General features: G+C 35.6%; 1 protein-coding gene across 1 annotated transcript; it reads left to right on the top strand.

The window, feature by feature from the left end:
• Window positions 1-9,864: 9,864 nt before the first annotated feature.
• Window positions 9,865-10,776, top strand: LOC308431578 (olfactory receptor 4K3-like; the record flags this gene model as incomplete). The annotated part of the gene is made up of 1 exon (XM_080931098.1): window positions 9,865-10,776. One exon carries the CDS (start codon window positions 9,865-9,867, stop codon window positions 10,774-10,776), a length of 912 nt encoding a protein of 303 aa, XP_080787224.1.
• Window positions 10,777-27,638: the final 16,862 nt, after the last annotated feature.

Below are 27,638 nucleotides of genomic sequence, written 5' to 3'. Positions count from 1 at the left end.
CAAAACGTTCTTAGTTGAGGAATATCTAATGGCTGAGAAATATCTGATGAAGTGCTCGAAATCCTTAGCCATCATAAAAATGCAAATCAAAACAACCCCGAGATTCCACCTCACACCAGTCAGATTGGCCAAGATCCAAAACTCAGATGACAACAGATGCTGGCGAGGTTGCGGAGAAAGAGGAACACTTCTCCACTGTTGGTGAGGTTGCAAGCTAATACAACCACTCTGGAAATCAGTCTCGCAATACCTCAGAAAATTGGACATAATACTACCTGAAGACCCAGCTATTCCACTTCTGGTCATATACCCCAGAAACACCTTAGTACACAACAAATATATATGTACCACAATGTTCATAGCAGCTCTATTTATAATAGCCAGAAGCTGGAAGGACCCAGATGCCCTTCAGAAGATGAATGGATACAAAAATTGTGGTACATTTACACAATGGAATACTACTCAGCCACCAGAAACAATGACTTGACCAAATTCTTAAGAAAATGGCTGCATCTAGAGAATATCATTTTGAGTGAGATAACCCAGTCACAAAAGATCAGACATAATATGCAGTCACTGATAGTGGGATGCTAACCCCCAGAGGCTCGCATTGCCCCAGAAACAACTCACAGCATGTAGGAAGTCCAAGAATGAAAGAACACAAAATAAAACAAAAAAATCTTTACAAAACATGAAAACTTTGACTATTTTCATGTTACATTTTGTTTTGCATGTACTTTGTGCTCATTGTAACTACTGAGTTTTCGATGCATACTCTCAAACCTTTAAAAAGATCAAGTACTGACTATTCATATAGATTTATGTAAAAATTATTTTAAAATCTGAAAAAAAATTTCTGACAAAAATGTATTGTATAATTTTACGCAAAAAAATCTTGAAATCTATACATTTATCTTTGTTTTGTAAAAGAAAGATGTTAAAAAATTAGGGAAAAGATACCCTCCACAATAGTCACAAAAACTATGAAATACATTGATGTGGCCCTAACAAGGCAAGAGAAGGACCTGTGTGACAAGAACTTCAAAGCTCTAAAGAAGAAAATTAAGGAAGATCTCAGAAAATGGAAAGATCTCCCATGCTTATGAATTGGAAGGACCATCTTTTTAAAAATGGCCATCTTATCAAAAGCAATCTACAGATTCAATGAAATCCCTATCAAAATTCCAACCCCGTTCTTCATTGAGGTGAAAAGAACAATGTGTAATTTCATCTGAAATAACAAAAGACCTAGAATAGTGAAATCCATCCTCAACAACAAGAAAACATCTGCGGGAATCACGATCCCTGACCTCAAGCTATATTACAAGGCAGTTGTGCTGAAAAGTGCATGGTACTGGTACAGAAATAGGTACGTGGATCAACAGAATAAAATAGAAGATCCAGAAATGACCTCTCACATATATGGTCACCTGATTTTTGACAAATGAGCGGTAAACATTCAATGGAAAAAGGACAGCCTATTCAACAAATGGTGCTGGTCCAACTGGCACTCAGCATTCAGAATAATGAAAATAGACCCTTCCTTATCTCCTTGTACAAAGCTCAAGTGTAAGTGGATCAAAGATCTCCACATTAAACCAGGTACTCTGAAACTATTAGATGAGAAAGTAGGGAAAACCTTAGAACACATAGGCACAGGAGAAATTTTCCTGAATAGAATAACAATGGCTCGAGCTCTACAATCAAAGATTGAAAAATGGGACTTAATGAGATTGAAAACTTTCTGCTAGGCTAAGGACACTTTCAAGAAAACAAAATCGTAGCCAACAGAATGGAAAAAGGTTTTTACCAATCCCACATTAGATAGAGGCCTAATATCCAAGGTATACAAAGAACTCAAAAAGCTAGACACCAGAGAATTAAACATCCCTATTAAAAATGGGGTACAGACTTAAACAAAAATTTCTCAATTAAGGAATATCTAATTGCTGAGAAACATCTAAGGAAGTGCTCAATATCCTTAGCAATCAGGGAAATGCAAATCAAAACATCCCTGAGATTCCACCTCACACCAGTCAGATTGGCCAAGGACCAAATCTCAGATGACAACAGATGCTGGCAAGTATGTGGAGAAAGAGGAACACTTCTCCACTGCTGGTAGGGTTGTAAACTGATACAATCACTCTGGAAATCAGTCTGGTGGTTCCTCAGAAAAATGGACAATGTACTACCTGAAGACTCAGTTATTCTGCTTCTGGGCATTTAACCCAGAGACACTCCAACATACAACACAGATACATGCACCACAATGATCATTGCTGCTCTATTTATAATAACCAGAACCTAGAAACAACCCAGATGTCCTTCAGTGGATCAATGGATACAAAAATTGTAGTACATTTACACAATGGAGTACTACTCAGTGTTCAGATACAATGACTTAACTAAATTCTTAAGAAAATGGATGCATCTAGAGAATACCATCCTGAGTGAGATAACTCAGTCACAAAAGAACAGACATAATAAGCAGTCACTGATAATGGGATACTAACACCAGAAAGCTCTGAGCACCCCAGAAACAACTCACAGACTGTGTGAAGTTCAACAAATAAAAATATATTTTAATTAAAATATAACTGTATCACATCCCTCTCTTTTCCCTATAGCCCCTCCCAGTCTATCTCCTATCTCCTCAAACTAATAGTCTCTTTTCCTATATTATTGATACATATATACATATATGTATGTATATGTACCCACAAATACTTAATTACAACCTTAAAAATGTATTCGAAAAAAATTTTAAAAAAAAACAGTCAAGCAGAATCTAGGTTTTTAGCGACAATTGAACTCAAGGCATTCATTTACTGCTCCTAAATATCCTTACATTTTTTTAAGAATTTTTTTGACAGCCTTATGTTAGTTCTTGGCAAAGTGGCTAGATAGAAAATTAACTCAAAGAATTAGAAGTTCTTTCTATATAAGTAATAAACAGGTATTGAAAGAAGTTAGGGTTAATACCATTCTCTCCCACTGAAGCCAGACAAGGCAGTCTTATTGAAGGCCGAGAGAAAGGTGATACTGGCAGGGATAAGGTGGGGGTGGGTTGCTTGGTGGGTGTGGGGTGTAGAGCTCAGAGAGAGGAGACCAGGAAAGATGGCAACAGTTGGATTGTAAATAAATAATATATTAATAAAAACATATAAATAAATAAAACAAGTGTGACAAAAGGAAATCTATTATTTTATGTCATTATTCCTACATGTTCATATTTATAATACTGATATTTAGAGTATTGTAAATTTTAATTGTATATGCAATTAATTAATTTGTAATATTATTAATATACATAATAAAACTTCCAAGGTAGGTTTAAAAATTCTAGCTTTCAAATGTAAAAACAACAGAAGTTATGGAAATAGTAGCTTCCATAATAGCCATGAATAATATAAAATATCAAGGTGTAACTCTAATCATGCAAGTGAATGACCTATGTTAAAAGAACTTCAAGTTACTGAAGAAAGAAATTAAGGAAGATATCAGAAGGTGGAAAGTTCGCTCAGACTCGTGGATCAGTCGGAAATACATACTGAAAATGACCATCTTTCCAAATGTAGTCCACAGATTCATTGCAATACCCATCAAAATTCCAACACAATTTCTGACAGATGTTAAAGGAACAATTTTTAACTTTATATTAAAAACAAAAATACCAGAAGATTGATATCACAATCCTAAAAAAGAAAAGAACATCTGGAAATATCATTATCTTTGACTGGCCCAGATTGAAACCCATCTTACAGGCAGGCAAGAACCAATCCCTCATACTGTTAATGATACTTTTTTGCTTTCAAACAGGAACCTAGCCTTACTGTCCTCTGAGAGCCTTCTCCAGGCAGCCAACAGGAAAGATCCAGAGACTTACACTTTAACATTCAATAGAACTTATTGAATCTTACAGAAGAGTTGTAAGAAAGATTGAGGGACCCAGAGAGAACCAGGACTTCACAAGAAGCCCAACAAAGTAAAAGAACATGGACCACTAGGGTTCCCAGAGACTGAATCACCTACCCCCCTCCAAAGAAAAAAAGAGCACAGGTTTACCCTACCCCCCTGCACATATGTAGCAGATGAGCAGCTTGTTCTTCATGCATGTTCCATAACAATTGAAGCAGAAGCAGGGCTTTCACTGAACCTGGTGACTACCTTCCTGCCTATGAATCCAGTGCCCCTGAATGGACACAGTCTTGTCTGGTCTCAATAAGAGTTAATGCTTTTTGTCTAGCAGAAACTTGATATGCAGCTAGTTCTCTCTCTCTCTCTCTCTCTCTCTCTCTCTCTCTCTCTCTCTCTCTCTCTCTCTCCTCTCTCTGTATGTGTGTGTGTATATACTCTGTTGGGGGGTTCATACTCTTCTCCAAAAGAGAAGGGGGATGTTGAAGCAGGGTAGGACTTGTATGAGGGGGTACTGAGGGAAGAAAAAGGGCTGATACTAGATTGCAAATTTTTAAAAATGTGGTAATTGCCATTGGTAAAGTGTAATTATTTTTCTTACATTTATTTTTGAGAATTTCATATATAGATATTGAATATAAATTATTTTACTTCAACTTTTCCTGGATTCTTTAATTATCTATCAATTTCTTTTACTTCTTTCATTATTCTTGTTACACACACACACACACACACACACACACACACACACACACACAAAACACCTTCCAAGTCCACTTAGTATTTCTCATATGTATATCTACTTATTTAAGAATGACAAATTATGATTGTATAGCCTAAAGCTTTATATAACCTATTATATGACCTCTTAGGGTCTGATGGTATCGAACAATTTTCCTTCAAAAGCCATTATTGTCTGTATCTATCCATTTAAGGATGGAGATTGTAGGATCTCCCAAATCGCACTGCTATAGAAACTGGTGTTATCTTGCATATATTTTTTGATAGACCATATTATTGAGATATTTTTGGTTGCCAATTCCTTGTTATATGCAAATGACATTTTTCATAGCTGGAGCCTTAGTATTCTACCTCTTAAAACCTTTCTGCCCACTAATCCTTGATATTGCCTGAGCCTTTGGTGTAGGAATTGTGTTGGGCACTTCACAATGTGTGGTTTTGTGTAATTCAAACAGTTGTTGATTTCTGTGATAATTTGTGTCTTATCTATCATAAAAGAAGCTTATTTGAGAAGGTATGAGAGTTATATTTATCTTTAGACACAAGGATGAGTAACTAGCATAGAGTAAAAAATTATATTGTATTAAGCATTTGCTTGTAGTAGGTTTCTTTTTAAGGTCCAGGATCTCATTGGCTACTGGGAATTGACTAGGTTTATAGTACCAGCCATGAGTTTCCTTCTATGTCCTTATTATTCTAGGTTCTATAATCATCTCAGAAGACTCATCCTAGGACCTGAAAATTAGAAAAAAATGTGTAATTTTACTCAAACTCAACGAATAAATATTTTAAGAATTCTGATAACATAACTCAAGAGATGGTCCAATGATAAGAACACATATTATTCTTGCAGATCAGCTTTAATATTTTGTTTGAGAATAATATTAACAAATTAGTTTATTATTTATTAATGTATATCTAGGAATGAGACTCAATTCAGTGCTTTACTGTTGGACTAAATATACAACTGTAAAAGATATTTTAAAACAAAATACGTTACACACAGTTCATCTTAGCACAGACACTTTTGTACCCCTCTGGCTATTTTCATGTAATCATGAATGAAATCATTAACTAGATGAACTCCCAAAATAGTTACCCACTGATTTAAGAAAACTAATGTTGGAGCCACAGGAACCACAGGAGCCACAGGAGTCACAGAAATGTGTCAGTTCAGTTCTTTTAATACATTAGCTCTTTTGAGAATGTTAAAGAAAGTAATGTTTTAAAGTGATGTTTAACCATTGTCACTTAAAGCTTACCCTTATATCAAAACCTTATTCTTCTTAACTTAACAGATAGAGGCACTGGTAGCTGGTGTTCTCTCAATTCTGAAACTGTGAGGTCTTAAGGGAATAAGAAATAGAAGGAAGTTTTCTTCCCAAGAGACTACCATACACTAAATATATAGCCTACATTTTTATATGAACCGTTGGCACAGCAGAAAATGGGTTGTTTTACCTTACTTTGATACTATCTCAGAGTGTTGTTCTAATTATGGGCAATGATTGGTTCCTGAAAAAAAAAAAAAAGGTCAGGTACTGTTTGTCTGGTAAAATGTGTTCTATATATGCATGTATATTTCTTTTTAATTCCCATCTCTAGAATATTTAAGAAAATTCCACACTGTTTTAATACCAACTTACCACAAATATCAATTGGTGGGATTTGAAACTCCCAAATTGATTTCAGAAATATGAAGATTTTGTCAAGCAATTACAGATATTTGGTCTCTAAAAGCATCAAGAAGAGTATTTTGCCATCGGTGACCTGGCTGAAAAGACTTGCTCTCAATGATTCTGAACATAGTGTTCCTGAAATAAGGGATTTCTTACAAAACTGAGAGGTAACTATAATCACCAGAAATGTCAGGATAAGCTGCATTGATTATTAATTATTTTGATACACACACAATGAGAGAGAGAGAGAGAGAGAGAGAGAGAGAGAGAGAGAGAGAGAGAGAGAGAGAGAGAGAGAGAGGGAGATTTTGAAACTAAGGAACTGAGGTGATATCACTGAAGGAAAAGGTATAATGCTAGAGAATACATGATATGCAAGCAAGCACATTCCTGTTTTTAATAAAAATTAGTCATAAAGTACAGTAAAAGAACCTGGTATTTGGAAGCTGCAGAGGTTGACTGGAACATGATTAATTTTCATATAATTTTGAAGTAAACACTTTAAATGATGAAAATACTCTGATTTTCATTTTATATAACTAGCTTGACTCTTTTTTTTTCTATCTCTAGTTTATGGCTTTTGGCTTTAGAAGTATTTTTTTTTTTTGGAATAGAGATTTAATTTCACTACAGTGGATATGCTTGATTGTCAATTACAATGTCCATACTTAACAGTGAGAACAATATGAATTAGTTTAGTATATGCTGGGGTTTGTTATAAATCTGTTAATTTTATATATATATATATATATATATATATATATATATATATATATATATAATTTTCAGAGAAAAATATATATGAGAAATAAGCAGGGGTTTTAGTTTTTGGTATAACATAATTCTTATAACCTTAAAAATATGAAACAGAAAATTCCTCGAAGAATTTATTACATACACTAAATCCTAATTGATTTTCATTGACTTGGAGAAAGAAAAGAAATCTTTATTCATTTGACACATTTTTGTCATGTTCTTGCTTCATCTTTGAATGACTATTGACTGCAAAATAAAACATCACATTTACCACTTTAGGTATTTTCAACTGTGCAAGTAAGAAGACGGCACAGGGAGGAGCCCTGGAATAATCAGTGCTAAGAATCGTGCCAATAAATTGGTACAGATATAGAATATTTTAATGTAGTTACTTGTACATTTTAAATCTTTATGCTCTTATTTTGTTATAGAAAATATGTTCTTTTAAAAAAAACGTTTTAAAATTTTCTTCTTATTTCGTAGAATCTTCTCATGCAAACTCAACTCTTCTATGATCAATCTTTCTTTCTTGATCCTAAGTCTGTAATTATGTTACTTTTATAGCTTACCTGCTGACTTATTTTAGCTGTGAAATGAACATAGTTTTTTTAACATACTTATGACATTTTCTAATTTTGATAGAAAATGATGAAATAACACCAGTTATAAGAAAACAGGATTTGATATTGTAGAGATATTTGATGAAGTGTGGCAAAGCAATTGAAATTGGGATAGTTCAAAAAGAGGAAGAGAAAGTAGAGGGGGAGTACTGAGAAGATGCAAAGATAGGGAGGAGGTGACTGAAAGTGGAAGGACAGAGAATTGGGAGGTTGAAAAAAGTACAGCAAAATTTCTATATTCCAAATTGACTGGAATATATATAAAGCAATTTATTGAAAATAAATTTTATTAGAGTTCTCTAGTTTGTTCATGATAAACCCAAGCTTTCCCATATTTTTTACCTTGACTAGCCCCAAATGTCTTCCACTCATGAATACAGGGAACATATTTTTCTTCTAAAAGCTGTATATTTTTTTCAGTTTATGGCCTCCGAGAGCCAATAGGAATATTACAGATGTTAAAGAGGAAGGACTCTGATTCTGAAAGTATATAGCACCACTGCCCCAGTCTCAGAGAGAAAGAACTGCTAATTTGGAAGTAAAATCAAACTTGCCCTGACCAACATTTCACCCATGTCTTGTTTGTTCTCTACTCCACACTGACTTCCAGATGGCAGTGTTTCACAGACTTTTGTTTCTCAGTAGAACATTAATGTTAGTGTATTCTCTGTCTAAGTCACATTTTAGCCCATATGGGTTCAACTAGAGTTTGCGTTTTTCCAAAACACTGGGCCTCCTGATTCACTGTATTTGGTATATTTTAGGTTTTAAGTAATTTTGGACAAGATTCATAAAGTTTAAAATTTGTGATCAGAGAATATTTTTTCCAATACTCGTGATTTTTCTTGATGACAGAATGTTTTACCCCGTCACAGATAACTAAACAACTGACAATTCACTGGCTTTTCACTTCATATAAAATCAACCACTGTCATTTTGAAACAATGTTATCAATGTTATCAGAACTACTACAAGTAACTTACATGTTTTTATTTATTTATTTTTCTTCTAAAATGCTTCATTTACTTAAATTTTATGATACAAACAAGCATCATACATAATTTGTATACGAACGGTACATGAACAGTTATAGTTCTACAAATACTGGCATATAATATTAACTTAGAAATTATGAAGGATACCTGAATCAATCTAATTTTCCAATATTGATATATAATACAATTTAAAATTATTTTTTTTTCTTTTCATGAACTTCATATAGTTTGTGAGTTGTTTCTGGGGTGTTCAGAGCTTTCTGGGGTTAGTATCCAATTATCAGTGACTGCATATAATGTCTGTTCTTTTGTGACCAGGTTATCTAGAGAATATCATTCTGAGTGAGATAACTTACAGTTTTATTCATACATTAATCATATAATTATTGAGATTCATTAATGAGCTGGTCTTTACTTTCCTGTCTTATAGTTCCTGATGATTCTTTTATTTTTTTTAAATCCACATTTATTTCAAGTATACAGTATTGAATGGATTGTAGCTCCTTATTCAGATCACATGCATTTTAATTAATCTGTCATAACTATTTAATGAGGAGATGACACTTATTGTATATGATGAAATACGAGAATGAAAAAATTAAAAATAGCTTAATGTGCTTATGTGCTCAGATTCTTACTACCCTTTAACCTAGCCTGACTTTGTTACTTTTAAAGTTTCTTTGTTATTGAACATATAGTTATATAATGTCCATATAAATTATATTTTCTATTACTTTCCATTTTGTAAAAATTATGTCAAAAGTCCATTTTGAACACTTTAATTACCATATTTTACTAAATTGTGCTACATTTCATATAGTTATATTTGTGTTTTATTTATACATTTATTTATATTCATTTGTGTTTCTGAACAATATATCATTGCTTTGTCAATGTCCATTAGCATTAATATACATTTCTTTCTATATACTTACATAAGAATTAATCTGTGTAAATAAATAAGCGTAAAGTTTCTAGGACACAGAATGTGTGAATGTTACAGAGAATGTCACATCCATAAGCCAAGGTCACTTCCAATGTTAGTAGGCTCAATAACTTCTATCAGAAGAATTTAATAAGTCCTTCTAACTAATATTCTGTTATTCCCAGAATCTCACACTGTATATTTCACTTCAAAAAAAATTGGAACTGAACTAAATGGAGAAGATAAACCAGTCTGAAGTGTCTGAATTCATTATTCTTGGGCTTTGTGACTCTTGGGTGCTCCAAGCCATTTTCTTAGTGATATTTTCTTCACTTTATTTAATCACCATTTTTGGCAACATATTTATTGTAGTCATAATCATCACTGACCTTCATCTCCATTCTCCTATGTACTTCTTGTTGGCCAACCTCTCATTCATTGACTTCTGTCTTTCCTCAGTCACTACACCTAAGATGATTATAGACTTCCTCAAAGAAAAAAAGACTATCTCCTTTGGAGGATGCATGTGTCAGATTTTCTTTGGACACTTCTTCGGAGGGGGTGAGATGGTGCTGCTTGTATCAATGGCTTATGATCGTTATGTAGCCATCTGTAAACCACTCCATTACTCCAGCATAATGAACAAACATATGTGCGTTGGATTAGTGATGACTTCGTGGATCATTGGCTTTGTGCATTCAATAAGCCAACTGGTTATAGTTGTGAATCTGCCCTTTTGTGGATCCAGAGTTTTGGACAGTTTCTTCTGTGATATTCCATTGGTCATCAAACTAGCCTGTGTAGAAATCTATGTTCTCGAAATTTTGATAAATGCTGATAGTGGGGTGCTAGCAGCCCTATGCTTCATTCTGTTGCTGATGTCCTACTCCCACATTCTGACTACTGTCTGCCTTCACTCTAAGGATGGGGCATCCAAAGCTCTCTCTACTTGCACAGCCCATATCACAGTGGTAGTAATATTTTTTGGGCCCTGCATCTTTATCTATCTTTGGCCAGTCAGCATAACCTGGGTGGACAAATTTCTTGCTGTGTTTTATGCCGTTATCACACCTCTCCTAAATCCTGCCATTTACACTTTAAGAAACAAAGAGATTAAAAATGCTATGAAGAGGTTACAATGCTAGAAAATGAATTACAGTTGGTATATTAGAATTTTACATTACTAGAGTTTTAGCTTGTGGGTTTCTAAAAAGTATCAAAGTTTCTTTTTTTTTTTTTTTTTTTTTTTTTTTAACTACAGATGACAAACATTCTCCAATTGATGGAACTTCCATGTACTGCTAGTTAAAAGATCTCCATCATTTCAATTTTACAAATGTTATTGATCATTGTATTCTGTCTATATGATAATACTAATTTTTTAATTAGGATTTTGATTATCTCTAGTAAAGCTTCAGGTTTATGGCAAATTACTTGTACCCATTACAGTTAGAGCTTCCACTTCAACTCTCATTATCCCAACATATAATCCATTATCAAAGCATGTGACAGTTCTCTAAATTTCCCATTAAGCCACTATATTAAATCCCTGAAACTTGTCTTGCTTAGAGTGTTTTTGGAGTCCAGAGTACAGACAACTGTCTCAAGTGGTTCTGACTAAAGTATGTCATTTTTGAAATAGCTTTTGGTGCTGGGGTCTACTTGAAATTTTAAGTGTTAAAATTGTAGAACCTCCACCAGGCTATTCTATCTGCTTGCTGGGAAAAAATATCTGTGGAACAATCTAATGCTCAAGTTGCCAGGACTATGAGAAAGGCCTCCCAGAGACCCATTCTTGAACATTCTAATAAATCTACTCAAAGCATTAGAAAGGTACTTACTATAAGGGCTTAAAAAGAGTTCAACACAGAAAATGTTAATAGTAATTAATATTTAAGAATTCTTAACACAGTGCTGGAGAATGGTCAACAGTTTGAGAATAAAACCCAAAGCTAGTGCCCAGAATTGATGTGTGGCTTATAATCACCTTTAACTTCAATGAGATCTGAGTGCTGTTATAGTCACCTGCCTTCACACTTGTATGTGCATTCACACACACACACACGCACACACACACACACACACACACACACACACAGACACACAAAATTAAAATAAAATGAAATCTGAAAAAGAAAGAATTGTTAACACTGTTGAGCTACTGCTCCCAAGGTCCAATGAAAGGTATACCTCTCAGATCAGTCAAGTATTTTGCCTTCTGCACGCCAGGGGGCTTTAGACTTTGAAAGCATTATATTGATCTAGTGGCTTCGGGTTTCACCTGGAGCTGGTTAAGAGTTACTATAGGCTTCTTCATGCTATCTTCTTTTGATGTTTAATTCTCCAACTGGATCTCTGAACTCCTCTCAAATCCTGAGTGGACTCTGGAATTTTTCCTTCAGACAGGAATGTTGTAGTCAGCTGGCAATACCAGGGAATCAACTGTATTCTCAAACAATTTTACTCTTTCACCTAAGTGAAATCTCTAACTATTGTACTTTTTACCTGAGGATAAGATTGCTTTTGTAGCAGATTCAGTTGCCATAGCCAGAAAGCAGGCTTTAACCTATAAAATTTTGCTCACCAATTTCTTTTTTGCTTTTCTAATCTATGTGCTGTTTTCAACTTTGGGTTACTTCTTAATAGTTTTTATCTTCTTCCTATATTATATCCTTTATTTTTCATTTTCATTATCTCAGTTGCAGAATTGAATAAATACTGTTTTTTATTCTTTAAGTATTTTAAAATTAAATTATGATAATACATCATTCCTTTTTAAAATTCTTTTATTGAACATTCACTGCATTTACATTTCAAATGTTATACCCTCCTGCCCTGCTCCCATACCACTCCCCTGTTAGGAGTCGTTGTTACCAATAGATGGCGCCAGCTTCCCACCTATAATTCAGCCAACAAATTCTTTGCCCATCATAGTGTTCATATATCACAGAGTCACAGCCCGCTCTTGGGGCATGCTAATGAGTTACTGGAGAATGCACCAATCAGGTAGCAACACAAGTCTCTGAGGCATATATAAGCAGTGCAGTTTTCTTCCATGTGGGGAGTCACCTACTCAAGAGTGCTGTACAATAAAGGTTGTTCGAAGAAGAATCCTGTTGTTGCACGTCTTTTCCTGCCGGCAGGAAGTGGAGCGCTCGACAAGTGGTGCCGAAAATCCAGGGAAGCGCTGAAGTGGATTCAGAACTGCGAAAAGGTAAATAGGTAAGCGCCGAGAGACATGTTCCTCTTTGGATTTTACTGGGTTCCAAAAAAGCCTGCCAAAAACGGAGGCATGTCTCTTCTTAGATTTTCTCCTCCAGCAGGAAAAGGGTTATTGCTTGCATTTGTGGTAACTATTGTAACAATACTGTTGTGGAAGTTAGCTAGACAAAAAGTTATCATGCAGCACCAAGAGGGTGGGTCAGAAACGGAGCGGAATGAAATACAGAGCGCACTAGGAAAAAAAAGTAAAAGAGGTAGGCTCCGAGAGGCATGTTTAAAACAAGTCAGAAATGGAGCAAATTTAAAGGCGGGAAGACTGCTGGGAGAAGAGACAATTGTGCCCAGGAAACGAAGTACAAGTTTCCGGGAGAGGATACTTTTTATCCGCTTAAAGAGCAAAAAGCTTTAGAGCTGGCAGAAGAGGGGTCAGAGGCTGAATTATTTGAATCTGAGGAGGAAGATTTAGAAGAAGAGGAGGCAAGAGAATTTGGGGCGGAGCGGTTTCAGCCGAGACAGAGAACTATATAGAAACTGAAAGCTTTTAAAGCAGTCTCTGCTTTTCCGCCTCATCCAGAGAGGAAGTGCAAGTTCTTTTGTTCACCAGAGACACGCCATGCCCTCAGGCAAATGTTTCCCTTGTTCAAGGATAATCACTGCCTCGAGCATTAATAAGTTAAAGAGTTGGCAAAGTCAGTCCAAACTTATAGAGTCACTGCTAATTATACAAAAAAACCTAGATAGGCCGATGCTACCTGGATGCCACCTGGATTGCGCTGGCCTATTTCTCAGCCAAAGGGTAATTTGTTTATTCCAGTCCAATCTAAGTGGTCACCTTACTGTACAAGAAAAAGAGATTCAGTCCTGCATCCTTAGACTGGCTATCAATCTTAGGGAGTATGTTGGGCAGTTAAGGGACTATTTAATTTTTCTCCTAATATAGGAACTCTTTATAATACCTTAGAGAATTGATCTGGTTCAAAAACAGATAGATATATCGTGGCAGGTTGCCCAGCTGGGCTGCCAGTGAAAGTCCTCAAGATTATGTGTGACCAGTATTCAGCATAAAAATTTTACTAAAGCTGCAAATTATTCTAAACAATTATCTCAGTATCTTTTAGATGTGTCCATTGATACCTGTTAAGGAGTTATTTTTGCTTTTCCTTTATTGGGAGAAAAGGCTTCTCATGTTATTACTCATTGTCTTGAAGCGTGGAGTGCATGGGGCATACCTAAAGTGTTAAAAACAGACAATGGTCCTGCCTGTACTTCAGCAAAATTCAAGCAATTTTGCCATCACATGGGAGTTTCACTCCTGAGAGGATTGCCTTATAATCCCCAGGGTCAGGGCATCATTGAACATGCTCATCACACCATAAAGGTTTATTTAAACAAACAAAAAGGGGGAATTGAAGAGGTTCCCCCCACACCGAAAATGGCCATTTCTACTATACTTCTTACCTTAAATTTTTAAAATTTGGATGCTCATGGCCATTCAGCTGCCGAGCGCCATGGACAATGGCCTGTGCCACCTAAAGAGTTAGTAAAATGGAAAGATGTCCTCACTGGTAATTGGAAAGGCCCGGATCCTATTTTAATATGATCCAGGGGAGCTATTTGTGTTTTTCCACAGGGAGAAGAAAGCCCAATTTGGATCCCAGAATGTCTAACACATCGAGTGCTACCAGAACAAGATGCTGTTCCACCTGCTTCTGATGAGCCTGTCCTGCATGACAATTCAAGTGGAACTGAGATGGGAGATTCTCTTGGTGTTTCCAAAACCGATGCCCATTTGCCTTAATGCAAAACTTTTTCCTCCTTTGTTTGACACCATTAAAACCTTTGATGCATCATACTTGCCCTCAGACACTGAGATCGCAGGGTTAAGGGAAAATAGAACTTTTGCCTTATAAGGTAGTTTTTGGCATGCTTTTGTGCAGATGGACTGTGTTTCTGCTCTAGATGGTGTGCAAATTCCATACTAAACAATAATAACGTGACAAAGTGGTCATAGCACAAGGTCTTGCTGCATTCAAAATGGGCACCTCTCCCTCTGTTTGGCTTGGTATGCTTTAAAAAAATAAGTGATGGGTCTGTGTATGAATAGCCCCTGCACCCTGATCCTTCGAGGCATTGCACCAGGAATGGGTATCCTACACGTAGGCAGCCTTTACACCCTGCAGGGCTTGTTCCCATTGCACGCACAAAGGTGCCTTACTCAAAATTATAAGATATGCTTTAGGAAAAGTGTTGGGTCTGTGTCTGGATAGCCCTTGCACCCTGAGCCTTTGAGGCATTGCACCAGGAATGGGTGTCCTACACATAGGCAGCCTTTGCACCCTGCAGGGCTTGTTCCCATTGCACGCAGGAAGGTACCTTACCAGAAATTATTGCTGATCATGGTCTTGAACCCTAAAGGTCCAACAAAAGCCTGATGGTTGATCGGCCATGTTTTTATTTAAGAGTAAAGGGGGAGATGTTAGGAGCTGTTGGTGCCAATAGATGGCGCCAGCTTCCCGCCTATAATTCAGCCAACAAAGCCTTTGCCCATCATAGTGCTCATATATCACTGAGTCAAAGGCCACTCTCCGGCATACTAATGAGCTACTGGAGGGCGCACCAATCAGGTAGCAATACAAGTCTCCGAGGCATATATAAGCAGTGCAGTTTTCTTCCATGTGGGGAGTCCCCTGCTCAAGAGTGCTGTACAATAAAGGTTGTTCGAAGAAGAATCCTGTTGTTGCACGCCTTTTCCTGCCAACGGGAAGTGGGGCGCGACACCCCCCTCCACTTGTGTCCGTGAAGGTGCTCCCTCTTCCAATCATCCTTTCTTATGGTTAGCTGCAAGCATGCTCAGCTGAATCTGTATGACTCTGGCAGAGTCTCTGAGGAGGGATCTCTATCTCGTTCCCGACAGTAAGTACTTTTTGTCAGCAGCAATAGAGCTTGGGTTTGGTGGTTGCAAATGAAACAGATCCCCAGGTGAGTACCCTCTGAATGATCTTTTCTTCAATACGTATTTCTCTGTTTGACTTTGCCTTTTTTTTGTGAGTGTTTTCTTCTCCCATCTAAGAATAACTGAGGCATCCCCATTTTGACCTTCCTTCTTTTTGAACTTCATATGGTATCTGAATTGTTTCTTGCGTATTCAGAGATTTCTGGTGCTAGTATCCACTTATTAGTGAGTGCACACCATGAGTATTCTTTTATGACTGGGTTACCTCTCTTGGGATAATAGTCTCTAATTCCATCCATTCACCTAGGAATTTCATGAAGTCATTGTTTCTAATAGCTGAGTAGTACTCCATTGTATAAATATACCACATTTTCTGTATCCATTCCTCTGTTGAAGGATATCTGGGTTCTTTCCTGCTCTGGCTATTATAAATAAGGCTGCTATAAACATGGAGTTGCATGTATCTTTTCATATGTTAGAGATCTTTGGGGTATATGCCCAGGAGTGGAATAACTGGGTCCTCAGGTAGCACTATATCCAATTTCCAGAGGTACAGCCAGACTGATATCCAGACTGGCTTTACCAGTTACGAATACTACCAACAATGAAGGAGTACTCCTCTTGCTCCAGATCCTATCAAGCATCTTCTGTCCTCTGAATTTTTATCTTAGCCTTTCTGACTGGTATGAGGTGGATTGTATTGATTTCGTTTCACTGTAGAGCTTTATTTTCTATGCTTCTTGGCCATCTGTTATGCCTCAGTTGACAATTTTTTGGTTATCTCTGTAACCTATTTTTAATAGAATTTTTTATTACCTGAAGTCTAATTTTTTGAGTTCTTTGTATATTTTGGATATTATTCCTTTTTCAGATGTAGAATTGGTAAAGACCCCTTCCCCATCTGTTGGCTGCCTTTTTATTTTCTTGACAGTTTTCTTACTGTTACAGAAAACTTGGATTTTCATAAGGTCCCGTTTGTTGATTCTTGATCTCAGAGCATAGGCCATTGGTGTTTCAGAAAATTTTCTCCTACGCCTATGTGTTCTAAGTTCTTCTCCACTTTCTCTTCTAATAGTTTTAGTGTACCTGGTTTTATGTGGAGGTCTTTGATCCTCTTTTACTTGAGATTTATACAAGGAGATAGGAGAGGATCAATATGTATTTTTCTGCATGCTGACTGGCGGTTGAGCCAACATCATTAGTTGAAGAGGTTGTTCCTTTTCCATTGAATGTTTTTAGCACTTTTGTCAAATATCATGTGACCATAGGTTTGTGGCTTCATTTTTGCGTCTTCAGTTCTGTTCCATTTATCTTCCTGCCTATTTTTGCACCAATACCATATTTTTTTCCATAATTGCTATGTAATATAGCTTAAGGTCTGGGACAATGATGCCTCTGGAAATTCTTTTATTGTCGAGAATAGATTTTGGTATCCTGGCTTTTTGTTAATCCAGATGTATTTGCAAATTGCTCTTTCCAAATCTATGAAGAATTGAGTTTGAATTTTGATGGGGAGTACATTGAGTCTATAGATAGCTTTCACCAAGATGGCCATTTGCAAAAAGTTGATCCTTCCAATCAATGAGCATGGAAAAATCTTTCTATCTTCTGAGATCTTCAATTTTCTTCTTCAGGGATTTGAAGATCTTGGTATACATATTTTCCACTTGCTTACTTAGGGTCAAACCAAGATATTTTATATTGTTTGTGACTATTTTGAAGGGTGTCTTTTACTTAATTTCTTTCTCAGCATGTTTAGACTTTGAGTAGAGGAAGGCTATTGATTTATTTTTAGTTAATTTTATATTAAGCCATTTTGCTGAATTTGTTTATCAACTGTAGGAGTTCTCTGGTAAAAATTTTTGGGGTCATTTATGCATATTATTATAACATTCATTGGCAAATAGTAATATTTTGATTTCTTTCTTTTTGGCTTGTATTTCTTTGACTTCCTTTTTTAAATTTAATTCCTATGGCAAAGACTTCCAATAATATATTGAAAAGGTAGGCAGAGAATGGGCAGCCTTGTTCAGTCTCTGATTTTATTAGATTACTTCAATTTCTCACCATATAGTTTGATTTTTGATACAGTCTTGTTGTATATTGCTTTTACTATATTTAGGTACGAGCCTTGGATTTCTGATCTTTGCAAGACTTTTAAGATGAAGAAGTGTTGAATTTTGTAAAATGTTTTCTAAGCATCTAGTGAGTTGAACATGTGATTTTTTTTTCTCTGAATTTGCTTATATTATGACATACAATGATGGATTTCTATTACTTTTAATATAAAATGAACAACTTTATTTTTTAAAAAAAGAAAATAAACAGATTTTAAACATTTTTACAAAAGTATATGAACACAGTTTTTGTCAGTATTAGATATTTAAAGGTTTGATAGTATGCATTACAATCTTACTAGTTACAATGAGCATAAAGTGCATGTAAAACAAGATGTAACTTGGAAATAGTCAAAGTTTTCTTGGTGTGTAAAGATTAAGCATAATGCTTTTAATTTTCTATCTATTTTTTTTCTTTTGTCCGTTGTTTGTTCTAGAACTTCATATAGTCTGTTAGTTGTTTCTAGGGTGTTCAGAGCATTCTGGGGTTAGTATCTCATTATCAGTAACTTCATATTGTCTGTTCTTTGTGACTGAGTTCTCACTCAGTTTGATATTTTCTAGATGCATCCATTTTCTTAAGAATTTCATAAACTCATTGTTTCTGATAGTTGAGTAGTACACCATTGTGTAAATATACCACAATTTTTGTATCCATTCATCTACTGAAGGACATCTGGATTCTTTCCAGCTTCTGGCTATTATAAATAAGGCTGCTATGAACACTGTGGTGCATGTATTTTTGATAAATGTTGGAGCTTATCTGGGATATATACTCAGAAGTGGAATAACTGGGTCTTCAGGTAGTACTATGTCCAATTTTAGAGGAACAACCAGACTGATTTCCAGAGAGGTTGTACCAGTTTACAACTCCACCAACATGAAGAAGTGTTCCTTTTATCCACATCCTTGCCAGGATCTGCTGCCATTTGAATTTTTGATGTTGGCCAATCTGACTGGTGTGAGGTGGAATCTCAGTGATTTTTTGATATGCATTTCCCTGATAGCTAATGATGTTGAGCATTTCCTTAGGTGATTCTCAACCATTCCTTAATTGAGAACTTTTTGTTTAGTTCTGTACCCCATTTTTAATAGTGTTGTTTAATTCTCTGGTGTCTAACTTCTTGAGTTTTTTTATACCTTAGATATTAGATATTATACCTACATCTATTAGATGTAGGGTTGGTAAAAAACTATTCCCACTCTGGTGGCTGCCATTTTGTTTTCTTGACAGTGTCCTTAGCCTTACAGAAACTTTGCAATTTCATTAAGTTCCACTTGTTGATATTTGACCTTACAGAATGAGCCATTGGTGTTCTATTCAGGTTTCTCCTGTGACAATGTGCTCTAAGGTTTTTCCTACTTACTCTTCTAATGATTTCACTGTATCTGGTTCAATGTGGAGATCTTTGATCCACTTGCACTTGAGCTCTGTACAAGGAGATAAGATAGGGTCTATTTTCATTCTTCTGCATGCTGAATGCCAGATGGACCAACAAAATTTGTTGAAGAGGCTATTTTTTCTATTGAATGTTTACAGCTCCTTTGTCAAAAATCAAGTGATCATATATGTGAGGGCTCATTTGTGGATCTTCTATTCTATTTCACTGATCCAATCTCTTTACCATTACCATGCAGTTTTTAGCAGAATTGCCTTCTAATAACAGTTAAGGTCAGGGGTAGTGATTCCATCAGATCTTTTCTTGTTGAGTATGGATTTCACTATTTTAGGTCTTTTGTTATTCCAGATGAAGTTGAACATTGCTCTTTAAAACTCTCTGAAAAATTGGGTTGGAATTTTGATGGGAATTGCATTGAATCTCTAGATTAATTTAGATAAGATGGCAATTTGTACAGTGTTGGCCCTTCGAATTCATGAGCATGGGAAATCTTTCCATTTTCTGATATCTTCCTCAATTTCCTTCTTTAGAGATTTGAAGTTCTTGTCATACAGTTCCTTTATTTGCTCAATTAGAGTCACAGCAAGGTATTTCATATTGTTTGTGACTATTGTGAAGGATATCTTTTCACAAATTTCTTTATCAGCATGTTTGTAATTTGAGTAGAGGAAGGGTACTGATTTGTTTGAGTTACTTTTATATCCAGCCACTTTGTTGAACTTGTTTATCAGCTGTATAAGTTCTCTAGTAGAATTTTGGAGGTCACTTAAATACACTATCATGTTATCTGCAATTAGTGATATTTTTACTTGTTCCTCTCCAATTTGTATTCCTTTGATTTCCTTTTGCTTTCTAATTGCTCCAGCCAGGACTTAAAATACTATGTTGAATACCTAGGTGGAGAGCAGGCAGCCTTGTCAAGTTCCTGATTTTAGTGAGATTGCTTCAAGTTTTTCACTGTTAAGTTTGATGTTGGCTATTGGTTTGCTGTATATTGCTATTATTATGTTTAGGTATAGGCCCTGGATTCCTCTTCTTTCCAATACATTTAATATGAAGTGGTATTGATTTTTGCCAAATGATCTTTTAGCATCTAGTGAGATGACCATGTGGTTTTCTTTCTTTGAGTTTGTTTATATGGTGGGTTACATTAATGGATTTTCATATATTAAATAATTCCTGCATCCCAGGGATGAAGCCTACTTGATCATGTTGAATGGTCGTTTTGATATGTTCTTGGATTTGGTTTGCAAGAATTTTGTTGACTATTTTTGCATCAATGTTCATAAGTGACATTGGTCTGAAGTTCTCTTTCTTTGTAGAGTCTTTGTGTGGTTTAGGAATGAGGATTTCTATGGCCTTGAAAAACAATTTAGGTACTTTTCCATTTGACTCTATTTTGTGAAATAGTTTGGAGAGTATTGGTATTATGTCATCAATAAATGTCTGATATAATTTTACACTGAACCCATCTGGTCCTGAGCTTCTTTGGTTGGGAGGCTTTTGATGACTTCTATTTCTTTAGGTGTTATGGGATTATTTAGATGGTTTACCTGGTCCTGGTTTAACTTTAGTATCTGATGTCTGTCTAGGAATTCATCCATTTCTTCTAGATTTTCCAGCTTTGTTGTGTATAGGCATTTGTAGTAGGATATGATGATTTATTTAATTTCCTCATTTTCAGTTGTTATGTCCCCACTTTCATTTCTGATTTTGTCAATTTGGATACTCTCTCATTGCCCTCTAGTTAGTCTGGCTATGGGTTTATCAATCATCTTAATTTTCTCAAAGAACCAACTCTTGGTTTTGTTGATTCTTTGAATGGTTCTTTTTTTTTTCAATTTAGCAATTTCTGCTCTGAGTTTTATTATTTCTTTCCATCTACTCCTCTTGGGTGTACCTGCTTCCTTTTGTTCTAGAACTTTCAACTGTGTTGTCAAGTTGCCAGGGTATGCTCTCTCCAGTTTATTTTGGAAGCAATCAGTGCTTTGAGTTTTTTTCTCAGTACTGCTTTCATTGCATCCCATAGGTTTGGAGATGTCATGTTTTCATTGTCATTAAATTCTAGAAAATCCTTTCTTTCTTTATTTATTTCTTCTTTGACCATGCTATCATTCATTATAGCATTGTTTAGTTTCTGTTTGTATATGGGCTATTTGTTGTCTTTTTTGTTATTAAAGACTAGCCATGGACCATGGTCATCTGATAGAATGCATGGGAATAGTTCAGTCTTCTTATATCTACTGAGGCTTGTTTTGTGACTGATTATATGGTCAATTTTGGAGAAGTTGCTGTGAAGTGCTTAGAAGTTGTATTCTTTTGTTTTAGGATATGTTCTGCAGATGTCTATCAATTTCAATTGGTTTATAGTCTCTGCAAGTTTTACCTTGTCCTTGTTCAGTTTATGTTTCCATGATCTGTCCATTGATGAGAGTAGAGTGTGGAGGTCTCCCACTATTATTGTGTGGGGTGCAACATATTTTTGAGCTTTAGCAGGGTTTCATTTATGAATATGGGTTCTCTTGTAATTGGAGCTTATATGTTAAGGATTGAGAGTTCCTCCTGACAAATTTTCTCTGTAATGAGTAAAAATTGTTTTTTCTTATTTTTTTTGATAACTTTTGGTTGAAATCTACTTTACTTGATATTAGAATAGCCACTCCAGCTGCTTCTTGGGGCTGTTTCCTTGGAAGGTTTTATCCCCAACCTTTTACTCTGAGATAGTGTCTGCCTTTGTCTCTGAGATGAGTTTCCTGTATGCAGCAAAATGCTGGGTTTTGTTTATGTATCCATTCTGATAGTCTATATCTTTTTATTGGGGAATTGAGTCTATTTATGTTAATGGATATTAAGGAATAGTGGTTGCTTTTTCCTGCTATTTTTGCTTTTAGAGATAGAATTGTGCATGTTTGTCTTTCTTTTGGTTTTCTTGCTTAGGTATTTTCTTGTTTTTACTAGGATCTAGTTTCCTTCCTTGTATTGGGTTCTCCACCTATAATTCATTGTTGTGCTGAGTTTATGGTCAGATATTGTGTAAATTTAGTTTTGTCTTGGAATATCTTGGTCTCTCCATCTATGGTGATTGACAATTTTGCTGGGTATAGAAGCTTAGGCTGACACTTGTGTTCTCTTAGGGTTTGCAGTTTGTCTGTCCAGGATCTTCTAGCTTTTATAGTCTCTGTTGTGAAGTTGGGTGTGATTCTGATTGATCTGCCTACATATGTTACTTGCGTTTTTTTCTTTAAGGCTTTTAGGATATTTTTCTTTTTTTGAACAGTTAGTGTTTTGACCATTATGTGTCGGGAATTGTTTCTTTTCTGTTCCAATCTATTTGGAGGTCTGTAGGCATCTTATATGTTTATAGTCATCAAATCTTTAGGTTAGGGATATTTTCTTCTATAATTTTGTTGAAGAAATTTACCATGTCTTTTAGTTGGAAGTCTTTGCCCTTTACTACACATATCATCTTTAGGTTTGGTTTTCTCATGGTTTCCTGGATATTCTGGATGTTTTGTGTTAGGAACTCTTTGTATTTTGCATTTTCTCTGACTCTTGTGTCAATGTTTTCTGTGTTTTCCTCCACCTATGAGATCCTTTCTTCCATCTGTTGTAGTTTGTTGGTGATGCTTAAATCTATGACTCTTGATTCCTCTCTTAGATTTCCTATTTTCTTCTTTTGTGATTTCTTATTGTTTCTCTTTCTGTTTTTTATTCTTTCACCTGTTTGATTGTGTTTTCCTGTAGTTCTTTGAGTGACATTTGTTTACTTTATAAGTGCTTCAACTTGTTTATGTATGTTCTCTTGGTTCCCCTGTAATTGTTTTAGGGAGCTATTTATCATTATTGTCATGAAGTAGAATTTTATGTCTAAATCTTGTTTTTCTGTGTGTTGTTAAATCTACTACTTGCTGTGGTGGGAGAGGTGGTTCTGATATTACTAGATTTTCTTGGTTTCTATTGCTTAGGTTTTTGTTATTGTTCTTTCCTCTTGCCATTTTGTTATCTGTGATTATAAGCGATCTTGTTGTCTCTGACTAGAGCTTGTCTCTATTGTGGGTTTGAGGCCCGGTGGCTCAGGATCAAGATTGCTCCTGGGTGTTAGGCTCTTTGTGTTGTGACATTGAGTTATGAATGCAGTGACTCAGTTCTGTCTCTGTGAGCTTGTGTGGAAGAGTCCTTGTGAGGCTGTTCTGGTTGCTCAGGCTTCTCTGGGCAGATCATGAGTCCTAATGGTTGTGACCCAGCATTCTCTCATTCTCTTGTAGACTTTTGTGGGAGAGCATTTATGAGGCTGCTCTGGGAGCTCAGCAGTCTGTGGGCAGGTTCTGATCTCTGGGGCTCTGGTAGAAGAGCACTTATGAGGCTGTCTGAGAGCTCAGCAGTGTCTTTTTATCTTTTATGTTTTGGTGTATATATGACTCTGTCTTGGAATGCATGTGTATATTTATTTTATTATCTCTGTGTGTGTGTGTATGTGTGTGTGTGTGTTTGTTTGTTTGTGTGTACGTGTACATGTGTTCTTCCCCAAGTATACACCAATGTGTTTCCTTGGTAACTGTAAGATGATAGATTGATATCAGGAGGCTTTTTAAATAAGTGTTCTTTTTAATTATTTTATGGATATTTTATATATTTACACTTTATATGTTATTGCACCCCCCTGTTTTCAACCCCTTCTTTCTCCACTTGTTTTCATGAAGGTGCTCACTTTCCTTATCACTGTCTTCACCTCAGGGCCTTGGCATTCACCTACACTGGAAAAATGTACTTTCACTGGACCAAAGACCTCTTCTCAAATTGATACCAGACAATGTTATCCTCTGCTACATATGCAACTGGAGCCTCTCCATGGTCTCTCCATGTGTGCTCAGTGGTTGGTGTTTTAGTCCATGCGATTGATTTATAGAGGGTTTGTTTAGTTCATATTATTCTTTCTATGGGGTTGCAAACCCATTCAGCTCCTTTAGTCCTTTCTTAAGCTCCTCACTGGGGTTCCCATGTTAAGTCTGATGGTTAGCTGCAAGCATTCTCAGCTGTATCTTTATGACTCTGGCAGAGCCTCTGATGAGGCATCCATATTTGGTTCCTGGCAGTAATAACTTTTTGGAACAGTCAAAGTGCTTGGTTTTGGTGGCTGCATTTGGTGGATTGAACCCCAGGTGAGGCAGTCTCTGATTGATCTTTTCTTTAATCCCTGCTCCTATATTTGATCTTGTATTTCCTTCTGTGAGTGTTTTGTTCTCCTTTGTTTTCTAAACATTGAGGTGGAATATTTCACTTGGATCCTGAATCTCACCTATTGGACAATCTAGCATGTCACCATGTTCCAAGTATCTCTTGTCTGTAACTCCTAGATTGTGGAATTATAGTGGGTAACTCATTATTTGAATAAATCTTGGAGATAGAAAATAGATATGTGCAGTTCTGAAACTAGGTCATTTCCAAGTGATTATTTACCTTTGTCTTTAGATCCAAAAAAAAAAAAGTTTTCTTAGGATCTACCCATTCTTTTACAGATACTTATAAAGATGTGACTGTGCTACTTTCTTTAGTTTTTGAAATAATTCTTTCATTTTGTATAGACAGATTACATATATACATGCATGCATAGATATATACATATATACATATATACACACATACACATATACGTATATACATGTACACATATATACATATACATGCACACACATATACACATATATACATATACACATATACACATATACACATATACACGTATACATATATACATATATACTTATATATATATATATCATATATATGCATACAGGAATGCATGCATGCAGATATACATATGTTCATAGATACATATATATAGATACATACATATATACACATATACATAAATATATAATACATATATACATACATATACACATATACATACATACAGACAGACATAAATACATACATATATACATATATAATTATATACATCATACATACATGCATACATTCATGAATACATGCATGCATACATACATATATATGTATATATACATATATACATTTCCAAATAAAATGACATTATTCACAGAAACAAAAAAATTAAATTTGTATAAAATTACATAAGATTCTGAAATAATCAATCTGAGAATAAACCATGCTAGTGGTTTTAACAGCCATATTTTTATTACAGAGGTATAGTAATAAAAACAGCATCAAAGTAGAAAAATAGACACATCCATATATGGGGCAAAATAAAAGACACAAATGTGCATACAATTACATATCTATAACACCTCCTTCACCTCCAGGACCCAGAGACAATAAAGAATATCATAATTCAGGGCAGAAATGTAAGAAACCATAACTGGTAGAGGTATGTGTAATGTTGATGGGCAGGACAGGACTGTTACATTGGAAATCACAACAGTTATAACTCTTTTCATACGATCTCCACTAGACTGGGCCTATCAGCTCTATCATGAAAGTATGCTCTTCTTATAATGGTCACTGCTTCTTGACCTGACAATTTATAGCATGACAAGAGCTGATAAGGAAAGGAGAGAAAGTTTCTTTTGTTATATAGCCAATGGGAAATGAACATCATTCTGTAAATAATCTACTAAAACCCACTGGGTCTAAGAGTAGCCACAAAAGCAGAAATGGCATGAATTGGGAAGATGAATGAGATTTGGAGGTGAGGTAGTTTGACAATAAATGACAGTAGAGACTGAATACAATTATCTTATGTACACATATTAAAATAAAACTCATTAATACATCTATATGATATATACCAATATAACATCAAAAGAATATCAGAAAGATGAGAGAAGAAGAGAAATTTTCTATAATATTAGCAGAATTTTAATTAGTACAACTTTAATACAAAAAATAATAGAAGTTTCTCAGAAAATAAATAAAAGGAATTATTACATAATTTGGCAATCACTTTTCTGATTATATTCGGTATTTACATCTATAAAGTCATTTAGATCCCCATGTTTATGGTAGTTTTATCACAGTACACATGATGTGAAAACATCATAAATGTATATTGATTGTTGAATAAAGAAATGGTTCATAGGATCTAGAGAAATCTGAATGGTTAGGAGCATTTGTTCTCGAAGAAAACATAGATTAAATTTCTTGTACCTTGTGGGCTTCCGTGTATCCTGCTTGAGGTTTACTAATAAAGACATCAAGGAATCTATATAAAGGTTAAGGCCGTTGAACTTTTGTTGGAGCAGACTATCAGCTACAGTATAAATCTGATTTTCCTGCTACTGCATGGCCACCTATGTCTCTATCTCTTTAACTCCCTGCTTCATTCACACCCATGTTTCTGTCTTCTCTTGACTGGTCGATTTGGTCTTACCCCAGCACAGCTGTCAACTCTTTATGTTTTCCAAAAGTCAAATTTTAGTATGAATCAACAAGTAGCAGGGCAAGGTTTTACACACTGCTTTGTGTTGCCCTTTGACCTTGATGTGCGCTAAAAACCTCCTCCATGATATCCCAGAGAATCATCATTTTGACAGGTGAGGAAAGACAAGCATTTACATTTAGAAAGCTGGTAATGGGCTATTGAAACAAAATACCAAATATTCTGCCAGCATCAATTTGAGGAGGAGGGCAACACAGTAGGAGGACCAATAGTCTCACCTAACCAGGACTTCCAAGATTTCGATTTCACAGACACTGGACCACCAACCTGGCAGCATATAGCAGCTAATAGGAGGTTTCCAACATATATACAGCAGAGGATAGTCAGGTTTGGTCTCAGTAAGAGAAGATGCAAATAACTCTAAAGGGACTAGATACCCCAGGAAGGGGAGAGGTTGTGTGGGGTTGGGTATGAGGGAGTGGGGACTTCCTTCTGGAGAGGAGACAAGAGGTATTAGATGTTGAACAGAGAGTTGAATGGAATGGGGATAAATTATGTACTAAAAATGACTTTAAAAAGGAAAGAAAATATAGGAATACACTCTTATACAACATGGGGGAAGGCCATCCGAACAGGTAATACACTGTAGCTTTTAACCAACCATAACGACAATTCCAAAAGATCTCTGTCAATCACAGTCACTGTATGCATGCAATGAATAGAATAAACAAAACAGTGGCAAAGCAGAGATCCATAAGAAAAGATAAGTTAAGTTTTATACATAGTCGATTTCTATAAAATGGGATTCTTTTGACCTATTTTACAACATCATGCATAAGTCTTGAGGGGATTGCATTCACTTAAATAACCAGACATACAAAGAAAAACACAGTTATATCAGGATGTTACACACTTGAGTGTATGGAACACATTCTAAGTCAAATACTTTCAGGCTTAT

Source organism: Micromys minutus, assembly GCF_963924665.1.
Source record: "Micromys minutus genome assembly, chromosome: 17".
Taxonomy (NCBI): domain Eukaryota; kingdom Metazoa; phylum Chordata; class Mammalia; order Rodentia; family Muridae; genus Micromys; species Micromys minutus.
The sequence above is the reverse complement of the archived record's forward strand: the minus strand, read 5'-3'. Positions and strand labels throughout refer to the sequence as shown.